The sequence below is a fragment of the Pomacea canaliculata genome, linkage group LG3 (genome assembly GCF_003073045.1).
Source record: "Pomacea canaliculata isolate SZHN2017 linkage group LG3, ASM307304v1, whole genome shotgun sequence".
NCBI classification, from domain to species: Eukaryota; Metazoa; Mollusca; class Gastropoda; order Architaenioglossa; family Ampullariidae; genus Pomacea; species Pomacea canaliculata.
The window spans coordinates 8,311,813-8,332,941 of record NC_037592.1 but is presented as its reverse complement, the minus strand read 5'-3'; the positions used below and the strand labels follow the sequence as shown (position 1 = coordinate 8,332,941).

Genomic DNA, 21,129 nt, shown 5'->3' with positions numbered 1-21,129 from the left:
GCGCTGCGTACATAGCACAGGTTATATCTGCTTAAAATAAAAAAAAAAATTAATGAAATCCATTTAGTATTATGTGGTTAGTTAGATTTACTATTTTATTCAATCTTCAACTAATTTATATTGCTTAGGGCAGGGATGCCCAACCTAAGGCCCGCGGGCCATATCCGGCCCGCGACGCGGTGCCATCCGGCCCGCGAAACTTCTGCCCACAGTGCAGGAAATCGGCATGTTAGTAATATGACAAAAAAAAAAAAAAAACCGAAAAAAGGGAAGAAGAAGTATTTATCCCTACTTAGGGGCGTCTCCCAATCTTTTTTTCGATGGACGAACATTTCTATTCAGTGCTCCGACTTGGTGTCTCTACGATGAGGCCTGACATTCAGAAGTTGGTTTCGGGAAAACAACTTCAAATATCCGACTAATTAATATATAATTAATGGTAAGTACAACTTGTTTCTAATAAAAATGGTATCTGCTCTATTTTTTTTTTCTTTTTTGTATTTTTGCGGTGAAGTGGCCCGCGACACGGCTGTCCGAAATGGATATGGCCCGCAGGCCGAAAAAGGTTGGGCATCACTGGTTTAGGGTAATATGTTTGGAAATTTTAATTTTATCGTGATAGAAGAGGCGGGGATTGTCCACATTGTCATGACATCCTTTGAGGTGAGACTCTCCATGAAATGATTTCGATGTGAGTTCCATGTGATTTTCTTTCGATTATACAATAACCTCAAAGTGAACTGCCCCTACATTTCGTTTCTTATCTTCCCTTCTGACAAACGTCATCTTTAGGACCATGGTCTGTGGCACAGTATTAAGCAAGAGATGTACTAACAATAACGAGGACAAAGTATGTTCAGGGCACGAAATGTCTGACATAGACAGTGAGGTGCACATTTATTTATAAATAACTGTACAATGCTCACTGTCAGATACTATTTCACCAAATCGGGATGACTACTCTTATTCAGTTTTTGAGATACACGCCTACAAATATCGCCATGAACAGACCGAGGTCAACATCACTGACGTCATGATTGTACATGGATATGTTTATGTCAGCCAGACCCCGGACTTTCTCTTATTTTCTAAAGAGTACAGCGGGGATCGTATGTTAATTAAATGTATCTATGTACAAAAGTAACCTGACCATGTCGATCTATTTTGTGCATGGTGATGTTTAGAGCTGTCTGTCTCTAACATTGAACAGGGGACTTAATCCAGAGTTGATGAAATAATGTCTTGATAAGAGTTTTACTCACTGATGAAATGTGTACCCACTTGACCCATAAAGCTTGAGTGCAACATTCGTTTTCTTTATGATCGGGTTGGGTTCATTTTAAAATAATTCCCCAGATATGAGTACATAGGGTCATTGCAGTCTACGTTGTACTATTATTGGTTCTCTGTTACTTAGTGAGCGCATGTAGTTTACTTTTTTTCGTGTGCATTTTTATTAATGAAATATAAACACATCTCAAATGAGCGTTTGTCTACGAGAGACTCCTGCTATTTTTTTCATTTGAGAAATTATTAATTTCCAGCATTGCATTTCCTTATTCGAGGATTTTTTTGTCTTTGGATTCATCTCATACAACCGACGGTATATTTGTATATTCTACCCTTTCGTCAATTCCTGTTTTCTTGACAAATCCTTGTGTGATTAAAAAAACCTTACTGAAATATTTTGCGTGCATCTTCGCCATAAAATATCACCGAAATATATACTTATATATTTACAGTGATAATTAATCCCGTCAGCTAACTTTCTGTGAACACCATAGCTGCTATAGTCTGCAACCCATATTTGTTAAGACGTTTCCACATTCTGTATTTCTGTGCTTAGAATAACATTATGGGAAAGAGAATATTTGCCTGTAAGTCCTTAACGATATTATTTGGGGATTTTTAATTCATTGGCATTGCTTTGGATTTCTTTGTGCTATATATGTCCATAACAAGATACAGTATTCAAGCAAAGACTTGCTTTCTGCTTATAAGCCTTTATGTGACAAAACAAAATTGTTAGAAATAACAAACAAGAAAATAAAATGCGCATCGTAACAGCAGCTTCATGCGTTTTACAACTATTTTCACGTAGTAAGATTTAATCAATAATAATAATAATAATAATAATAATAATAATAATAATAATAATAATAATAATAATAATAATAAAGAAGAAGAAGAAAAATCATCGTCATCATCATCATCATCTATTGAGCGCATTTTCCCACTTCCACGCGAATTCCAAGAAAATAAATCCTCCTACGAATGTATTTACATCGATATCAATGTTAAAGTCAGAGTTGTTTCATGTAAACACTTTTTGTTTTAATGGAGTTGAAGATACACAATCAAGTTAATGTTGCCTGTTCACCAGAAGTTATAAAACGTGATGTTTGTTGTCTGTGCTTTCATCGGTGATATTCGAAGCCATGGAGTTTCCAGACTTGCAGACTGGCTTTGTGCTGATGTGTTAGTAAAATGTTCATGGCGAATATATCGCGCTTAGCATGGTACTGTAATAAAATGGGTTATGAACATATATTTATATTGTGCTTGATTAAAAAAATGGGTTATGAAGCCCTAAGAAAACAAGTACACCATACACCTTTTAAAAGAATCTTGATAAAATCATTGAAACTATTTTTAGTAAAGTTTAGAAACAATTTTGGCAGCAATCTTGGCACAGTCTTGGCTAATCAGCAGTTGTATTCACTCTTCATCAGTTCCTTTGGTATAACACAGTTCGTGGACAGACGATCAGTTTCCAAAAGTGAACTGAGTAGGGTTCACCTGGCAGGCTGTCTGGACATGCTGCACCAGTGCAGGTGAATCTGAAAGGTCAGTAAATATCATTAGTCACAGTGTTTGGAGTCAAAATGTAAAAAAAAAAATTCAATTCACAGACGGAGCATTTTTTTCATGCTTGGTGTTAGTTTTGTTACAAAACAATGTAGTACCTGTAGTGTAGTATTCATAAGAACACAAATCACAGTAGAACATATAATATAGGCTACGGGGAGATATTTTCCTAAATTCACTGTAGTACCCCTATCTGAAAATATTTTTACAAATCTACGTTAACACTAGAATAAACTACATGAGAATATTTGTCTACAGTTTAATACTTAACTTGTTACTGTTTCTTATTTCACATATATTAATCACAGAGGTTAAAGAAAGTCAAGTGGAGAGGTTAGCAAAGAGTTTTAGCTGTGACCTATGACCTATGACCTACTCAGTGGGAAGTACGTGTCGTGACCTATCTCTGCACGTGCAGCCTCCACACAGTGCTTGATGGCGAAGAGGGCGGAGCTGCTCATGGCAACCGGAGGCTCGCCGGTGGCTGCAAGGGAATCGTTTGGTAAGAATGGTAGGAGCTAGGTAGGAATGTAGGCTGTTTCAAAATAAAAATCTGACCAGCAGCAACATTTATTGGAAAGCAAGTAATAAATGTGTAACGTTGTATAAAGACAATGGACTCCTTACACAGACATGGTGAGCCTATCATGTCGGATAAATCCCAAATAAATAAATTTCATCTTTCCTTTATGACATTTACATTTTCCGTGAGATTGACTTTCTTTCTCATGCTTAAAATCTGTTGTCTGACAGACAGAAAGAATCCTCTAGAGGCTATATTGCCCACCTTTGGACCGAAGTACCCCGACAGGATTGGGTGCGTTTCTCAACAAGTTCACCCGGAAATCTATCGGCAGGTCTTTAGGTAAGGGTGGCTTGTACTCCTGCAACGATCAGCACATTAGTAACACTCAGTATCAAAACATGTTAACTTCTGATCGTTTTACACTTTCTTTTATATCTGCGATACTTAGAATTATTTGTACCAGATGCATTTTTGTTTTTCACATGTTGCAAGGTTAGGAAATGAATCAGGAATCAAGATGCTGCTAAGACTAGACACAGGTGACAAGCTGTGTGCACTGGCATATATGAATATCTATGTATGTGTGTAAATGATTAGGTGGGAGAGTGTGTATGTTAGATAATTTTATGTATGCGTGTGCACATTTTTGCATGTACTTGCCTGCCTGCTTGTTTCTCTCTCTTGAAAACAGCAACAAATCTTTAAGTTGTGAATCAGTTATTGCTTTATGCTCTTGACCTTATGTTTATATATTAATTTTAAGCTTAAGAATTAGCTTTTAATATTTTTAAGTATAATTTCCAATTTTCCAGATGTAACTTTTAAAAAAAAATTGTTTAACACGCACCCAAGTTCCATCCGTGAGAAGAACTCCAGTTCTGGATCAAATTTGCTGTCCTCCAGCAGGTGACATCCCAGACCCATCATAAATCCACCCTCCACTTGACCGATGTCTATTTCTGGATTCAAACTATTAAAGCACATTAAACATTTGTTAGCTCACTCTGCAGTATGTCTGCAAAATTAACATCTGTGTTCAATTTTTCTCAGCTACATGTTCTAGATAATTAAATATCTCCATTTCTATGGTGCTGCTTTAAATAATGATGCTAATGCGCTCTTAGATTACAAACAAAATATTGTAAGTAGAGGGTTCTGACCTTTCGCCGCAGTCGTACAAGATGTCCACGCGGTTGATCTGTGACTGGCCGGTGAGGATGTCCACCTCCGCCTCCGCCACGGCAGCTCCGTACACACTGTACTGGTTGGGGAACTGGCTGACGGGGTTGGTGCTGCAGCACAGAAAGACGGGAAAGTTTCCAAATACCTTTTTTCACACCTAACAGTATAATTCAAGACACTTGCATTGTGGTTTGGTTTACGTAGCTCACATTACGCAGGTAATAATTCTCGCAGCAATCTATCGGACAACACGATTGCAACAGTTTTTCTTTGTAATCAAGTTCGTTTAAAAAAAATAATTCTGAAAATATGAGTACATAGTTATGCTTAATTTTCAAGATATAAGTCTTTTAAACATTGACATTCTCACCGACCACTAGGAAAGCAGAAGAAAATTACTCTGCTATATTGGAGAGTTCCGTTGCCCGCCAGTAATTAAAAACATAAAGTTGATTTATACAGGTCACTTTACACCACCATAAAAGGCAGGCTCAGAGTGCCTTACAAAAAACACTAAATAAATAAAGTAAATAAAGAAAAAACACAGCCTATTAATAATTAACGTTGATCTCAAAAGCAATAAGATTAATAAGAATTATTGTGTGTCCACGTAGTAGCTCAGGTCAGCGAATCTTGGTGATATCGAATTATATATGTCTATTGTATTTACTAGGCGTGGGCTGAAAGGTCGATTCCGCTGCGGTAACACTCGCTAACAATGTCCTTCCATGGCGCTGTCGGCATCCTCATCCGAACTGGCGCCATGTTCGCCTTCAGTCTCTGACAACACTGGATAACTCCCTGTGGTGAAACAAGAAGTGGATAACTGTACGTGATCAAAAAAAAAAAAATAAAAAAATAAAAAAAAAAAAAAAATAAATAAATAACAAAAATTACTGGATAATTATGGTGAACAAAATAAATCAACAAAGGTAAATAGATTGTTGGTTGCTATCAAATAAAAATCCTCAGCAATACTCTGCAACTCTCAGTGATCCTCAGCCAACATTGAAGAACGAGAGAAGAGACGTGACGTCACGCTTCAGTCAGACAAAGATGCACTAAGGTGACCTAAGCACATTTACACCTGTCCACACGTCCACCTGTTTCTCAACGTCATTTTATTCACATTCATATCCCATTCGTTCACAGGTGGTAAAATCAAGTCGGCCACCAAGCTTCGAGGTTGATGTCTATTCACACTATGTAGAGATTCCGGCAGACTCATCAGCTAAGCTAAACAACACTTTGCAAGTAACCTTCCCCCTAGACTCACATTTATGAACTACATTAACATAGCATGCTCCCTGTGGCCGTACGTTAACTCATTCCCTTTATAAAATTAAACCATCAACGCCTTTAGGGTTTGTTTCCTTAGAAAAACAAACATATTTTTACTTGTGTAGTACTCGAAAAGCAAGATTTGATCATGCTTTTTATTCTAGAAAGTTCTTTTACAGAATGTTTACAGAATCTTCAGCATTTTGGGTGTATATATTTCCGCTACAAATCTCCGCCCTTGTGAAATACATACACACGAGCTAGCTTACTTCTGGGTGGACTTCATGTTTGTTTGTTAGTTTGACCATGGACGTAGATAGGTGGACTGATGTCTGTACGCCGAGACTCACTGTCGGCCTCTTGCGAAGTGATCCGCGGTCAGTCTCGGCGAGCCTCTGGCCGGTCGTACTTCCGGAATAGCAGCGCGAAAATGAATTTAATGAGACGTTTGATATCAACAATATAATTACCGTAATGTATATGCTTGTTTGCACTTTTAACCAAACTTGTTATCTTATTTAGAACACAAAAGTATTTGGCTTCACTAGTCGGAAATCTTTCGTATGAAATAATAAATAATATATGAATCGTATTTAAACTTCTAGATCTACAATCATGAAGTGTTCGCATATATATGCTTTACCTCGGTCTCTCGCTTTTATATAAAATCGGGTATTTCGTTGTTCTACGCCTATTCATCTACAGCGAGCTTTTAAAACAATATGAAGATATTTAATCAATACACTTTCAAGTAATTTAATGAATGACGCGATTTTTAATAACTAAATTTTTTTTTTTAATGGGCAAATCCTTGGCTCTGTGAAAATTGTCGCCTTGTAGTCGCGAACTATAACATGAACAGGATAAAGAAGAGCAAGAGGTAAATAAGATCAGTGCCTTTTTTAATGCATTCTTCTTCCAAGTGCCTTGAACAAATCTTGGCTCTCAATAGATTGAAACTTGTGTCTGATCTAGCGGCCTGTAGCATGAATGAGAGCCGCTCGCCACTTGTCTTGATCTGTCGATATTCCTGCTCGCGGAAGCGGAAAAAAATTTACACCGAACGATTTGATACTTGCAGTTACATTCTACCAGCAGCAGTATCAACCGCCTTTTGTGTGTTTCTTTATTGATGTTACTCTAGCAGACTTTGCTGACATAGCCATTAAAGTCCTTCGCTAAACCATGGTAGGCTTAACCGGAAGTTCTGAGGTCCCGAGCCTCGTTCTAGCAGTTAAGTGAAAAAAATCGTCTGCAAGCTGTCCAGGGGATCTACGTTCATGGTTTGACGTAATGATGAACCGAGAGTTGGTCTTTAACTGTTTGTTTTTTGAGTCACGACTTGGAATTTAAACAGTTGATAAATTGTATTTTTCTCTGAATATAAACCATAGAAGAACAATATTTCTGTCCAAAAGAAAGGACAAATCAGACTACAAGAACTGACCATGCTGCACAGCTCACTGCCCATGGAGCCTGCGGTGACGACAGAGTTGGCGTTGACGGTAGAAGAATTGTTTTTGACCTGGATCAGCGACATGGGTACACCCAGCTCGTAGGCGCACACCTGCGCCACCTATTGACAAATATGTACAAAAGTCAGAACCCCATGGAAATGGCTTATAGTATGAGGAAATAATACTAAAAGGTGTCCTAATATGGCTTCTTACATTCTGTAGTTATACTACTCACACGGACCCCGGAGAGAAAGCGAGTCGGCAAATGATACAGGACATGCAGTGCTGTAGGTATCATCTCAGCGAATTCTATGAAGCCCAATCCCTTTTCATGGATTGCAATTATGGGTAAATATCTACTGTATATACATATATGTGTGTATATATGCAGCTCCTCTAAATAACTAAGCACAATCCAGTCTCAAGTCTTGTGTCACAAACAAAATAAAAACTGTTTTATTGAGCAAACATTGATGTTGGATTGGTCCATCATTAGGAAAGTCACAAGACTGTTTGTTATTTACTTTTCCTCTTGCAGGTCAATGTCTTCGTGTTGAGATGCCACTCTATCAAATATTGTACAGAAGATAAACGGTTTACTTGCCTTTGTATTTATTCCCTGTCCCATGTCGATGCCGCCATGTTCGATTGCGATGGAGCCATCTGAGTGGAAGATGGCCACAAACACGCTGTACTTTCCCATTGTCCAGGCCATCCCATACCTTGTGGGGACCAGGGAAAGGCCACGCTTTCTCCAACGGTTTGCCTGAAACACGTATTCAACCGAGTGTGTAAAAATCCACAGGAACTGTCACACAGACCTCCAACACCTTAGATCGAATTACATCAACCGATCATCCTATAAATAAATAATACCTAAATATAAATAGTAAGAAAAATTGTTGTTTTATTTTTCTGCCTATTACCTGATTAAACTCGGCCACGTGACGTTTTCGGGCTTCAAAGTCAGAAGATGTTTCTATCTGGGAAACAATGTCCCCGATGTTGCAGTAGTCCAGCCTTGTGCCGTTCAGAGCAAACTGGTATGGACAAAGGATTCGTGAGCATTTTCTTTAAAAGGCATATTTTAATTCTTGGGGACATTCAAAATTTTCGAGAGAACTTATTTGCGGCTATATGTGATGAATGGGATTAGTTTAATTATATCAACTATCATTATTTAACAAGAAATGAGAAAATATTTGGGCTTTTCAGGCTACGCCTCAATGTGTCTGCTACTTGCATAAGGCTTTGTGCAGTGTTAAAAATGCGTTTTCTTGTATTAAAGCGAGGGAATCTAGGTGAGTAGGACATTAAAATCAAAGAGGTGATTTTTATTAATGATTGAGAAAATCTCAGCTAAAGCAAACTATTTGCTCTTCCATTCTCAAGATATTTTCCGGCCTGTAGCGCTTTTATACATTCTTCTATAGACTCACATGATCTGCTGTTTGGTTTAACAATAGAAGGATGAATCCAATTACCTGCCCTTTTTGGTAGAAATTAAGTTTTCGAATTTCCGTGGGGTCCTTGTTGAGGGATTTCGCAATATGCTCCATCACAGTCTCGATCATGAACTCAGACGGCAGGGCATCTTAGTTGGCAGGAGGGTTCGGAACGCGAGCATACCAAAAACAATACCAAAAATAAATATGTCGTTTTAATTTAAGTAATATTTCATGCTGAACCTATATTACTCTTATATTATTTTAAGCTGCGAAGTGGTTATAGCTCTTACAATCTATCTACACTTAAAATGGTTCACTGTTCTCCCAGTCAAAGAACTGCACGGTCGTGTGAGTCAATTATCGTAAAATCCCATTGTCATAATATAATTTTCCTGAATACATAAGTACATAGTTTTCCAAGCTTTGATTAAAACAGAACTGAAATTAAATTTAACAGTTGAATAGAATTAGAAGGTGTAGAAAGTTAAATATTCCTACCTGGAGCACGGCAGGCGGTGTTGGTTGGTTTATTTGTTTTCACAGAGACTGTTGTAAGATTCCAGTTTGGAATATAGTACACTAAAAAAAGAAGAAAGATCTGTAAAATAATGCAGATTATTTGTGAAGAAAGAAGTATGTTACATCTTACATATCATGCAAAGGTATAAGAACTTAAAGCTCTTAAAGTAGAGAACACACCTTTCGCTTCTTACAACCATTCACTCCTAAACTACTCTTGTTAGTAGTGTTTGCAGTCTGCCTGACTGAAGTGCTCAGAGGAAATCAGATTACCATTGTCGATGTACGTGGGAACATAAAATGCTCCTGATTCAGCATCATTGTGACCGCAGTCTAAGTAGTAAGTGAATTTGATTCCGTTCATCTTTCCTTCCTCGGTAAATCCCACCTGGCAGGTGCAAAAGAAGATAAGAGTCCAAAGATGTGAGTAGATGCTGATGCAAATGATCCTCATCACAACTATCATCACCATAAAAGCACCTTTGGCCACCACTAGGAAATTAGTAACACTAATATAGATGTACATATTATTAAAGCTGCGCTGTTCATGATGAATATTATGAAATGAATGCATGATAAAATAATTACACTCTAGCGGCAATATCACAATTTTGTCAGTCGTCGTCTGACTGGGGAGTACGGGGTGGAGGGTGGGGAGGGAGCCGCCACTCATATCTATTCTGGACAATAGTAAACAGGTCCTGTATAGGACGACCAGTCCACTTCTTCATGTTCTGGCCACCGTGGCGTCCACAATCCTCCAAAGACAGTCTTCCTTGAAGGACAGACTTCGACAAGGTGTCGTGTCGAGTCACGTGGTCAAACTAGTCTAGCAATTGCTGCCTGACTTTAAAATTAATGGTCGACCCGTAAATGCATTTAAATGAACGTCCAACCAGCAATGGAATTCTTAAACAAAGTTCAAGATTTTCGGTGTGACCTTAATTGTCTATTTTAATATTTCTTTTAATAAAAATTCCTTTTATTAACATGTTTTACACTCTCTTGAATGATTTTTTGTCTACAGATGATGTATTGGGTAGATATTGTGGTTTAAGCGACGTTCAGAAATTAAAGTAAAAATGTTCTAAAGACGAGAAAGCAGAGAACACAGGAAGCTGCAGTGAACACGCCTCACCTCGTACTCGCCAACACACGGGAGACGTTTTCCAAGCGACTTCATATTTGTGTGCAGGTCCATCACCAAGCGCACTGGCCTGGGAGAAAGAGAAAAAAAAATTATTACCACTAAACTGTTAAAACAAGCGTTGGTCGTGGGTGAAAAGTGTGAAAGACTTAAGTATGTTGCTATAGCAACAAATAAAGAAGAAGCCAGTCTATGAAAAACACTACATAAAACGTACACTCAATCACCAGAAACTAAAACTAAAAAGAAAAAAAAGAAAGAAACTAAAATCAAGCCTAATTAACAAAAGTTTCCAGCTTTTTCATTGGCTCGTATCTTCCTATGCTATCGATGCGCTTATCTGACATTTATTTTGTTGGTCTCTTTCTATGCGAAGATAATGACGACGACGATGTCCTCCTCCTCTTTCTCCTTTTCGTCATCATCATAAGAGGAGTATTACCCAGACTTGCGAAAATAAGACAATGCTAAGCTTTACCTAATCATTAAAAAAGATTTTGCTCCCTACTAGTCCTTTTGGCATTTTAATTAAACTACGGGTTTTCTCGGTAAAGTAAGGATTAAACACAATAAGAAAAGGATACTCATCGAAATGATGCTCTCTATAAGGATTTTAATTTTTTTGTTGAAGCTAGTCTTTATATCAGTAGTGTCATCTCCTTATTTACCTTTGCATGATGTAGGCAGCCAAGGCGCATGCTCCAGAGACCATTCCATTGCGAGTGATCCTCCCTCCGAAAGCGCCTCCTATGCGTTCGACTTCCATGTTTACTCTAAAATTGAAACAGGGGTGATGACTTTTAATTGTTTGAAATTCAGAGCTCTACTTTTTCTTCTCTTTTACTTATTGAGATACCTTACATCATTTTATCGAAACCTACGAATAGTAGGTGTCTAGACTCTCCAAAAATCAGAGATGAAATTTCCCCGTTTCTCGATCCATCAACACTTGCTTCCCTTGAGGAGAATATTACTTATTAAAATATTATAAAGGAGAATTCACCTGTGCACCTTGACAACGATGAGTAAAGATGGCATATTTAAAAAAATAATCCCTAACCTGCTGACTGGGATGTTGAGGGCCTCTGCCACAACCTTTGCTGTACCGTCCACCCACTGGGTTGTCGCCCGCACGTCCATGCCCCCCGTGTCGTTGGGGACACACCTGCTGCTCTGTGACTCCAGGTAGAAGTGGTACTGGTCTCCTACCTCTATAGACCCAGTCAGGCGACGGGGGGACTGGGCTATGGCCACTGGGAAACACAGATTGCCGATATAGTGATGTCATATAATAGTATTCAATAAATAAAACTTAGCTATGCAAATTTGTTCGAGAATTTATCTGTTTAGTCACTTCATATTTGCTTAGCAGCAATTTTGTGAACTAACGCAAAGGTTATGAAAATAAATGTGTAAAATGCAGGAGTTTCAAGACTTACAGTCTGGGTCACCTCTGATGACAGGATCCCTCTGATGGGGAAAGAACGACTTCTGGCTGATGGCCGTCCTGAGGTTCACCAACGGAGGCTGGACATTCTTGTAGGTCACATTGACCATGGAGGCAGCTGTACTTGCCATCTGAGGATCGTCTACAGAAAGTGGATGTAAGGCTTGTGAAATGTCCCTTAAAAGTTATGCATAGATAGTGTAATGGTCTCCTACCCCATCTTAGTCGATTTATTGGCAGAAACAGACTGAAACGTCCATGTTCTTTATAGACCATATAATTTATTGCAATTTCTGATTACTAATTAAGTACTTACGAGTCATATACACTTTATATTTGTTTTATGCTTTAGATAAATGCCAATCGTTTCACTTGCTCAATTCTACTTACTGTGATGCTGTGTTAGTATGAGATGACCTAATGCAGTATACCAATGTACCTACTGTTGATATATATATATGGTAAGAACTTTACTCACTGTAGTGACCATGCATATGGATGCACTTAGGTTGTATATTGCTAGCGCATGAGATATTAGAACCTATAAATCTTGGCAGTAGATGTTCTTGTTGATTGCTAAAGTTTTATTGTATCTACCGGTACCTGCAACAATGATGCCAATGGGTTGGCCGGCATACTCCACGCGACCACTTGAGAGAATCTAACACAGAAAGGGGTTTATATTTATATATCAAGCTTCGCAACCCACTGCTTTTATAACATAAATTCAGAAACAATGTTTTAGAATAAAGAAATCCAGAAAAAGCTACTGGCTACTTGAATATTATTTGAATAATTTATTGCTAATTCTGTCGTTAATAATGCTAATCTAGTTTCTGTTGCTATCTTAGTTGTGGTTAATAATAATATTCTTGTTTTTTACTGACAGTTTTTTTTTCTTTTTTCTTATCTAGAGATATAGAAGAGTTTAGTGTTTATACCTCCTCTGGCGTTTGACCAAACAGGTTGAAATTATTTTTTCCGCCGGCTGGAAAATCAGATGCTTGGATAAACTTGTACACCCCTGGTAAAGTCTGAAAAAATACGGTAAAGCACCATAACACATCATCTCATCAATAAAGTGGATGTTTTAATTTTTCAAATTTTTTTTTGAAGAATTAAGTCTAAAAGAAACTAAATATTTTGCACTTTGATTACTTTCTGTACAAAAGTAAGTTCGTGTATTTAAATAAATTTCATGTTCACGTAAACACTAAACAGCAAATTTCTATTTAACTCCATTGATCCAATGATGGCAATAGTTCAACAGTTTTAATAACAATCTGTTATTCCTCTTTTTCAATAAACATAAAATTACATGCTTTAATTTATTACACATAGCAGGGACATAATTTGTAAACAAGGCATAGAATGTCGATGTCGATGTCAGCAAATAACCAAAAAACTTTAATCAGTTGTAAGCATCGTTATTCTCTCGACATCAACTTACCAGCGCCACCTGGGCGTCAATGGAGGCGATGTCAGCGTTCCCTCTTTGCTGATAACAAGGGCAGCGTGCAGCTCGTTTTTCTCCTGCGGGATGTCATCAAGGTATCGAACCATTCCAGAAACCTGCGAGCATTGTTTGATGGTGCGATACTTGTGTTGTAGAAGCCGGCATTTACATGGCGAATAGAAACAGTTATGTTCAGAAACTAATGAGGAGGACAGGAGGTAGGAATTTAAATTAGTTCTTGAAATGTCACAGAATTGAGACTGATTAGATTGGGGCAGCAAAGGGTTGAATTTACCTTTATGGACAACTGTGAATTCAACTGACGTCCAGAACATGTTCAATCAAAAACTGTACGAAAATATTTACAGTAAATTTAAAATAATAAAAGCATTCTTCGTATGATTTTTAGCTGTTTTACATACTAATATATTTTAAGCCATTGATTACCAGGTAGTCTGCGTCAACGGATGTCATGGGCTCGTTGAGGGGCCACTCCTCCCTGCGAGTGTCGTACGAGTGACTTGCTGACGACACTGGGCGCACCAGACTGGCGCCGCCACTCTGATACCTGTGAGCCACCTTGTCTCCACACACGTCCAGCACGTACTGGGGACCGAAAGTTTCATATAATATACATATAAATGCTCAAAATTGCAAAAGAAGTTATGCTGTAGTTATTAGATGGCGACATACCTTGTAGAAGAATGACATCGCAGCACTTCGGCGATACTCAGCACTGGCCAGTAGAGGGTCACTGGCAGGGGTCAGCTCAATGCTCAGCATGGAAAAGCAGTCTGCAAGAGAAAAATACCTTTAGAGTCAAGCTAAAACAAAATAAAGTTAAACGTTAAAGCGAAACATGACAAAACCAGTTTCTGTTTCGAGGAGCAAGAGACGAAAAGAGCTGGTACATGAAAGTACGAACTAGGTCAAAGGTCGCACTATCGTCACTTCCGGGGACGTCAGACAGAAATATTGCATGGTTGTCGTTACTGGAATGCATAGCACTTTGAGGCATAAAATATAGTGAGAATTGACCTACACACTCCTTCGTATGTCCAATATTCTGCTGCATTTTTTTTTTCTAAACTTCACTCTGTTGTATACAAACATGACGTCATCAGAAATGTAAATACACATTTTACTGTGAGCTGTGAAAGTCTAACCGTTACCTGCTCCACTGAACATTTGAGCTATGACTATAGTGTTGCTTTATTCTGGTCCCTTTGGTTGGTTACTGGGTAAACAATAATTCTTTATTGCTCTCACTTACCTTTGAGAACTTGAGGATCACCCAACTGCTTCCCTTCTAGAAAGGTCTCTGTATTTTCAGCACGGTTCTATCGACAAAAAAAATGCAAGATGATTCATTTATGCTCGCTGATGAAAATCTTGAAACAATTAAAAGTGTAATTTATGTAACCAGAAGAAATATTTTGTGTAGCTAGCTAGCTACTCACAGAATCATTAGTTTACTGTCTAAACCTTCACCTTGGTTAAAACATTTTTAATTCTAAAAGAATTTTAAATTTTAAAAGTTTCAAACCGACCAGAGTGCCACTGATGCCCTGGAACACGATAGTTGGTCGTTGTAGCACCGTGCAGTTGTTGGTCTTGTCTATCTTCATGTTGAACCCTGCTATCACGTGACCATGGTCAGCCTGTAAACAAGGAGTAAAAAAATAAACCATGGAAATAATACTAGTCCTTAGCTTTTTTTCCTAAAAATAAGCAGAATATTGTAGAGCACGATTCGCAGAAAATAAATCAGATGCATAGATATATTTTAAATAAAAGAGGACGAGGTTTACCTGTAGTCGCTGTGAAACACGATAAAGTCGGATGTAGTTGTTGGTGTCGGTGTAGGTTGGGAGTAAGGCTGCCTCGATGACTTTGCCCTGCATGTCCAGGCTGAGAAATTCTTTCAGTGTACACTGGCTTTTGTTTCCCAAATCGTCGCCTGGAACATAACAACAGAACTTTGAAAACACTGATAAATATGCTGACATAATATTTTCACCATCAAGGTTTTACTGCATAAAATATTTTTACCTAGCCTTTCAGACAAATTGATGAAAGAATGATCTGGAACATGAATGTATGACGGAAAATATTGTCGTTTACATTACTGATAAAAAATGATTATCTAATTATTTGCAATTTTTTATGTTTGATTAAGACAACATCGCAAGTAGTTTAAAATCATTTGGCCATCTGACATGGTTCAATGACAATAACAGATAATATAACTGTAAAAATAAACGATGTTTGTTCTCTATTTCAACTATTGAAATATCTTTTCCCCACTCGATAGATAACAAACGTACCAATCAGGAGTCTGGTACCAACAACATCCAGCATGGTGTAGATGTCAGAGAGGAACTCTGGATGTCTGTGTTTCAGCATCAGATTGCCTGCCCATGATGCCAGCTAATAGAAAGAGACAATAATTGTTTTTGTAATGTCACTGATATATTTATAAGAAATAATAAAACAGTTATTTGATTGTTCTCTTAAGGCAGGGATGCCCAACCTACGGCCCGCGGGCCATATCCGGCCCGCGAAACTTCTGCCCACAGTGCAGGAAATCGGCATGTTAGTAATAAAAGAAAAATCTGAAAAAAAAACAAAACAAAACAAAAAATAAACCGAAAAAAGGGAAGAAGAAGTATTTATCCCTACGTAGTGGCGTCTCTCAATCTGTTTTTCGATAGACGAACATTTCGATTCAGTGCTCCGACTTGCCAAATGCTCTACGATGCAGCCAGACATTCAGAAGTTGGTTTCGGGAAAACAACTTCAAATATCCCTAATTACTACATAATTAATGGTAAGTACAACTTTTTTCTAATAAAAAGTGGTATCTGCTCTATTTTTTTTCTTTTTTGTATTTTTGCGGTGAAGCGGCCCGTGACTCGCATGTCGGAAATGTATATGGCCCCCAGGCCGAAAAAGTTGGGCATCACTGTCTTAAGCTATTACAATGTTTCTTCTTTTTAATCCAATGCTGATTATCATTTTTATAAATTATTTCGCAAACTAAAATCTTACTCCAAATAAATAATTTTCCTGTTTTTGAGCGGCTGTCTATTTTTCTTGAATGTTAGTCCATGAAATGTCTTGTCGAAGCGTAATAACATTCTGACATTCACACATTTACGGATATTGTAGCTCAGTAAACAAGCTCTGGCTAACACGTGACACGTACGTTCCTGACGCCATTGTTGGCCACTTTCTTGATGTGCTCCGCGAAGACGGCGGCGTACGGCAGTGATGCGTTGCTGCGCGCCTTGTCGCACAGGTCGTGGATGTTGGTCAGCGTCAGGTTAGCGCCCCACACCAGCGAGGGAGTGAACTGCCACGTCACATGAACAACATCACCACAAAGGTCAACTGACACTGTTAATAATTTACAAGAGGAAGCAGCCAGCGTCAAAAACATCTGTCTGGAATAAGTCATGACCCGAAAAATATCCTATATTTTTTTTTATTCTAACAACGTGTTCTTCTCTTAGATCGTCGTTCTTGTCGTTGTCACTGAATTTTTATATCCAGTAAGACACCTGTACTTCATATTGTCTTATCCAGATTCTTGTGATGGACGTCCAGTTAGTCTATAGTGTAATTAAATTAGTTACTAGCTACCATATATCACCTCAATCCTGTACAGCTCACGTATTCCTCTGATGTCAATCATTTTGTCATACATCCACGGTCCGATCTCTTTGTACACACCTGAGATATCAAAGTGAAAAATTCAAATTACCATTTTAAGAAAAATGTCTAATTACAAAGGGAAATCATTTCAATAACATTATTAGATGATTTTTATATGACCATGAACATTGATTAAGTTATGTTCTATGTAGGTTTGAGAAACATAATATGAATTGATTAAATCTTCTTTACCATAGCCAGTGTTGCCAAAGAACAGGCGGTAGTTGTCCGTGCGGTGCTGATGGAGCAGAGAGTAAAGTTCTTGCAGTGTGGTGGGTTTGAACCACACAGCCCTGGCGCCCACGTTACCCAGGGAACCGCTGTCTTGCTGTCGATCACTGGAACAACTCTTCTTGTCAGACTTCTTGTCACACTTGCCCTCGCATCTTTTTCCCGTCTGCTTGCACATCTTGGGGTTCAAATCCTGAAGAAGCTACTTCATGTTTGACTCACTTCTTTGCCATTTGAAATATCTACACCGCACTGTTACCTTTCTTTCTCACTACTTCTGTTGTAAAAACACTTTTAGCAAAATTTAATCATACTAATGACATTCTTGTTGGTGATGATAATAGCAATAAAGCCTCATTACTAACCTACTAAACGTTTTCATGTATATGTGGTTCAAAATCCTAATGTTATATGATGAAAAGCAACATCTGCTACAAGATTTTGAATACCTCGATATCAATCATGCCTCCTTGTAGGCTGGATGGAGCGTCTGTAGCAAAAGACTTCATGGCGTCCAAGATTGATCTGTAGCCTGCAAATCAATGAAGTTTAATCTTTGACTGCTTGTATTCAATTAAATGTCTTCCTTCAAACAATACTTCCCTTAACGAGTCATTAGTTCAAACAGCGATTTCAATACGTAAGGTCCTTTGCCTAGAGTCCTGTACTTAAATGAACTACGGAAACAGAAATAAAAACATTGAATGGACAGTTTGTTATTCCGCCTTATGCCGTGTGTTTTGGGTATTCTGAGGCAAATCATAAAAGAATGCTTTATAAATATAAACATTTTTTGGCAACGGATACCCTTTTAACGTCAGCAGGTAAAACTTAATCCAAACTTTGATGAGGTTTACCTGTGCAGCGACAAATAGAGACATCATAGGCGTCCTCAACCTGCTGCATGGTGGGTGTGGGGTTTCTCTGAAGCAAACTAACAGTAAATTTTGCTTTAGTAAAACATAAAAAGCACAAGTCTTTAGATAGACGTATTTTAGAAAGAAATCGTCGCCAGTGTACGCAGCAATACAACAAAAAGTATGACATTTGACTCTCTGTTTTCAATTACGTACATAATTGTGCAGTTATTTGTCACAGTCTTAGCATGATTACTCACCCATACATATTCATTACTTGGGCGGGGCTACAGAAGCCACACTGAGCTCCATTGTACTTAGTCAGACGCTTTTGTATTGCATGGAGGCCAGTTCGGACATTGCCCAGTCCTTCGATGGTCGTTATCTCCCACCCGTCACACATGTACAGTTGGACTAGACACTATTTTAAAGAAAAAATCCAAAACATTCATTTAAACCATGGAACACACATAACAAACAACCTACCTACCAACCAACCAACCAACCAACCAACCAACCAACCAACCAACCAACCAACCAACCAACAACCAACCAACAACCAACCAACCAACCAACCAACCAACCAACCAAACAACCAACCAACCATCCAAACAAACAAACAAACAAACAAACAAAGAAACAAACAAACAACCAAACAAACAAACAAACAAGCAAACAAACAACCAACCAACCAACCAAACAAACAAACAAACAAACAAACAAACAAACACAGACTCACCGAGTTGACTGCGTACACCTGTGACGTGGCGCTGACCGGCTCGTACAGTTTCACGGCCACCAGACACACCCCACACCCTCCTTCAATACACAGCTGCTTCGTACCCCGAGACACACCTGTCCTCCTCAGGTACTCGTTGAGGGATGTGGCGGGGTTAAACTCATCTCCCACTGCCGACATTTCAGTACAAATACGAGATTAGAAGTAAATCCTAGAATTATACTAAACGTCAGCCCTAGAGTATTTGATAAGCAAGAAACCATAAGGTACACGAAACTGCACGGCAACAAGTAACTACTTTTTACTAATATTTTTCTGTGTTGTTTATCAATAACATTATGTGTTGTTTACCTACAGCCACACTTGTTTATCATTAGCCTTTTTTGTGTTATCTATCAGTAAACTTACCTGTGTTGTTCACTAATTGTAGAACACATTATATAGACTAACAAGTACCTGTGCACTGAATGCCATTCACTGTGAAGGTGACGCCGTCGCTAGCTCCCTGTTGTAGTCGTAGTTTCATGTAGAAGCCGCAGCTGATGCAGGTCCCCGCGTACTCCTCCTGACCTGCTGACCCTGGAGGTACCTCTTGCCTAAAATAGTTGCAAAGTCATCAAGAAAGTTATTTTGGCCACCAGAGTAACAAGGACTAAACTGAAACTAACTCAAAAGATGTGAATGTTTGCCTTCATCTACCACAAGTACTACATCTACCACAAGTACTATATCTACCACGAGTATCTCACAGAGCAATTCAGACTCTATTTCTAGAGAATGCATATTTCACAGGATGTATTTCCTTACTTTGAGCCGCATGCTGGACACAGAAGAGGTCCATCCACAGACACAGGCATCCTTGTTAACTCTGTAAAGACTTGTCACAGAGTTCACTAGAACCCCTCCTAAAATGGAGTCCTACTGGATAAATGTAAAATAGAAAATAAACTATATAAAATATCTTTAAAACGAGGCCAATAAAACATTTCATGTCATATTCGGGTTCAACACACCAAGGTACTAGAGGTTATTAAGTTTTTAAGTCAGTAATAATTTCAACGTTGACCAGTGTTATCATTAATCACAAGGAAAAAAAGGAAACACGGGTTAGAAGGAACAAAATACTGACTGTTACTACTGAACACAAATAAATTTCATGAGACAGAATACAGTTTGAAAACAAAGTCTGGCTACTGTTAGGAAGAAATTACCCACCAAAATTTTTGAAGAATAGCCAGAGGTTCAGTTTAGAGGATTTCGAGCAGTCGACTATACCTCACCATCTGTTATAGACGAAGATAAGGATAGGATGATAAGGCCAGGTGGTGTAGTCCTGAATAGTCATCCAAAATTAGAGATTTTGAAATACGACACATGTTTTATATGGTCTAAACTGCTACTAAGATTACAGGATAAAATCAGCAATGGGTGTGTTCAGACCTTCAAAATCTTGACATAAAAATGTTTCAAACAAACTTAGCGTTCTCAGTCCGACTAACTCGCTGGTTTGACTAAGAATTTGCCAAACATTTCTCTTTATTTACAGCGTTTCGTTGCTGGCACTACGTAAACATAAACAATCTATTTACTGAAGTGCGATATTTGTTGTGCACATGATAGTTTGCCTTAAATAAGGATTGTTAACTAAGTTTAGACCACATATTTAGCAGTTGTGCCAACAAAGTTAGGTTTTTAAGTCATTTGGTCAAATTTTGGTTAAGAAGTTACTGAACTCTTACTTTCTCTCAACTGTATCGGCGTATCGCTCAACCTCAAAGAAAACGCGGATAGCAATTATTGTCCTTTGAATGACATTTCTTATCTCAGTCCACAGCCGAGTTACACATGGGTGTGACCTGTGACACAGCAGAAAAGAGAAGTACACCACATCCTAGATTACTACAAGACATTCACAGACACTGATTGTGTCTGGATTGTAAATTTTTTGTACCTCACAAAATTGAAAAGGGTGGGTGGGTGGAAGAGTACTTGTGTACCTGCATTAGTTTATGCTTGAAGGTCCATTGTTTAATATTACGAGGGCGGCATGATTAGTTTTGTCTTCACTGTAATATTTTCTGTTACGATACATATCTGGATAAAACCAGTTTTGTGTTGTAACACTGTATCTTACCTTTATCATACCTGACCTTAAACACATGAAGTTGAAGAGTGTTCAGATGTTCTGTTCAAAGATTGGGAAGGGAAGGTCATGTTGACAATTTTGGGGGATTTCTGTTGTTCTTTAAAGATG

The 21,129-nt window shown here is 38.3% G+C and overlaps 1 protein-coding gene across 1 annotated transcript; it reads right to left on the bottom strand.

Moving 5' to 3' along the window:
- Positions 1 to 1,987: 1,987 nt before the first annotated feature.
- LOC112558798 (xanthine dehydrogenase-like) lies at positions 1,988 to 20,190 on the bottom strand. The gene is given in 37 exon segments (XM_025229465.1): positions 1,988 to 2,840; positions 3,245 to 3,352; positions 3,656 to 3,752; positions 4,242 to 4,273; positions 4,276 to 4,364; positions 4,555 to 4,686; positions 5,247 to 5,377; positions 7,305 to 7,433; positions 7,919 to 8,080; positions 8,241 to 8,354; positions 8,799 to 8,908; positions 9,261 to 9,341; positions 9,555 to 9,669; positions 10,420 to 10,498; positions 11,097 to 11,201; positions 11,489 to 11,681; positions 11,868 to 12,017; positions 12,479 to 12,536; positions 12,817 to 12,909; positions 13,082 to 13,088; positions 13,326 to 13,447; positions 13,779 to 13,937; positions 14,025 to 14,125; positions 14,605 to 14,671; positions 14,882 to 14,992; positions 15,143 to 15,291; positions 15,659 to 15,761; positions 16,540 to 16,686; positions 16,987 to 17,066; positions 17,241 to 17,472; positions 17,729 to 17,811; positions 18,137 to 18,213; positions 18,397 to 18,557; positions 18,876 to 19,045; positions 19,332 to 19,471; positions 19,683 to 19,796; positions 20,091 to 20,190. Coding segments are annotated over 36 exon segments (4,011 nt in total). The 5' UTR covers positions 19,733 to 19,796; positions 20,091 to 20,190; the 3' UTR covers positions 1,988 to 2,766.
- Positions 20,191 to 21,129: the final 939 nt, after the last annotated feature.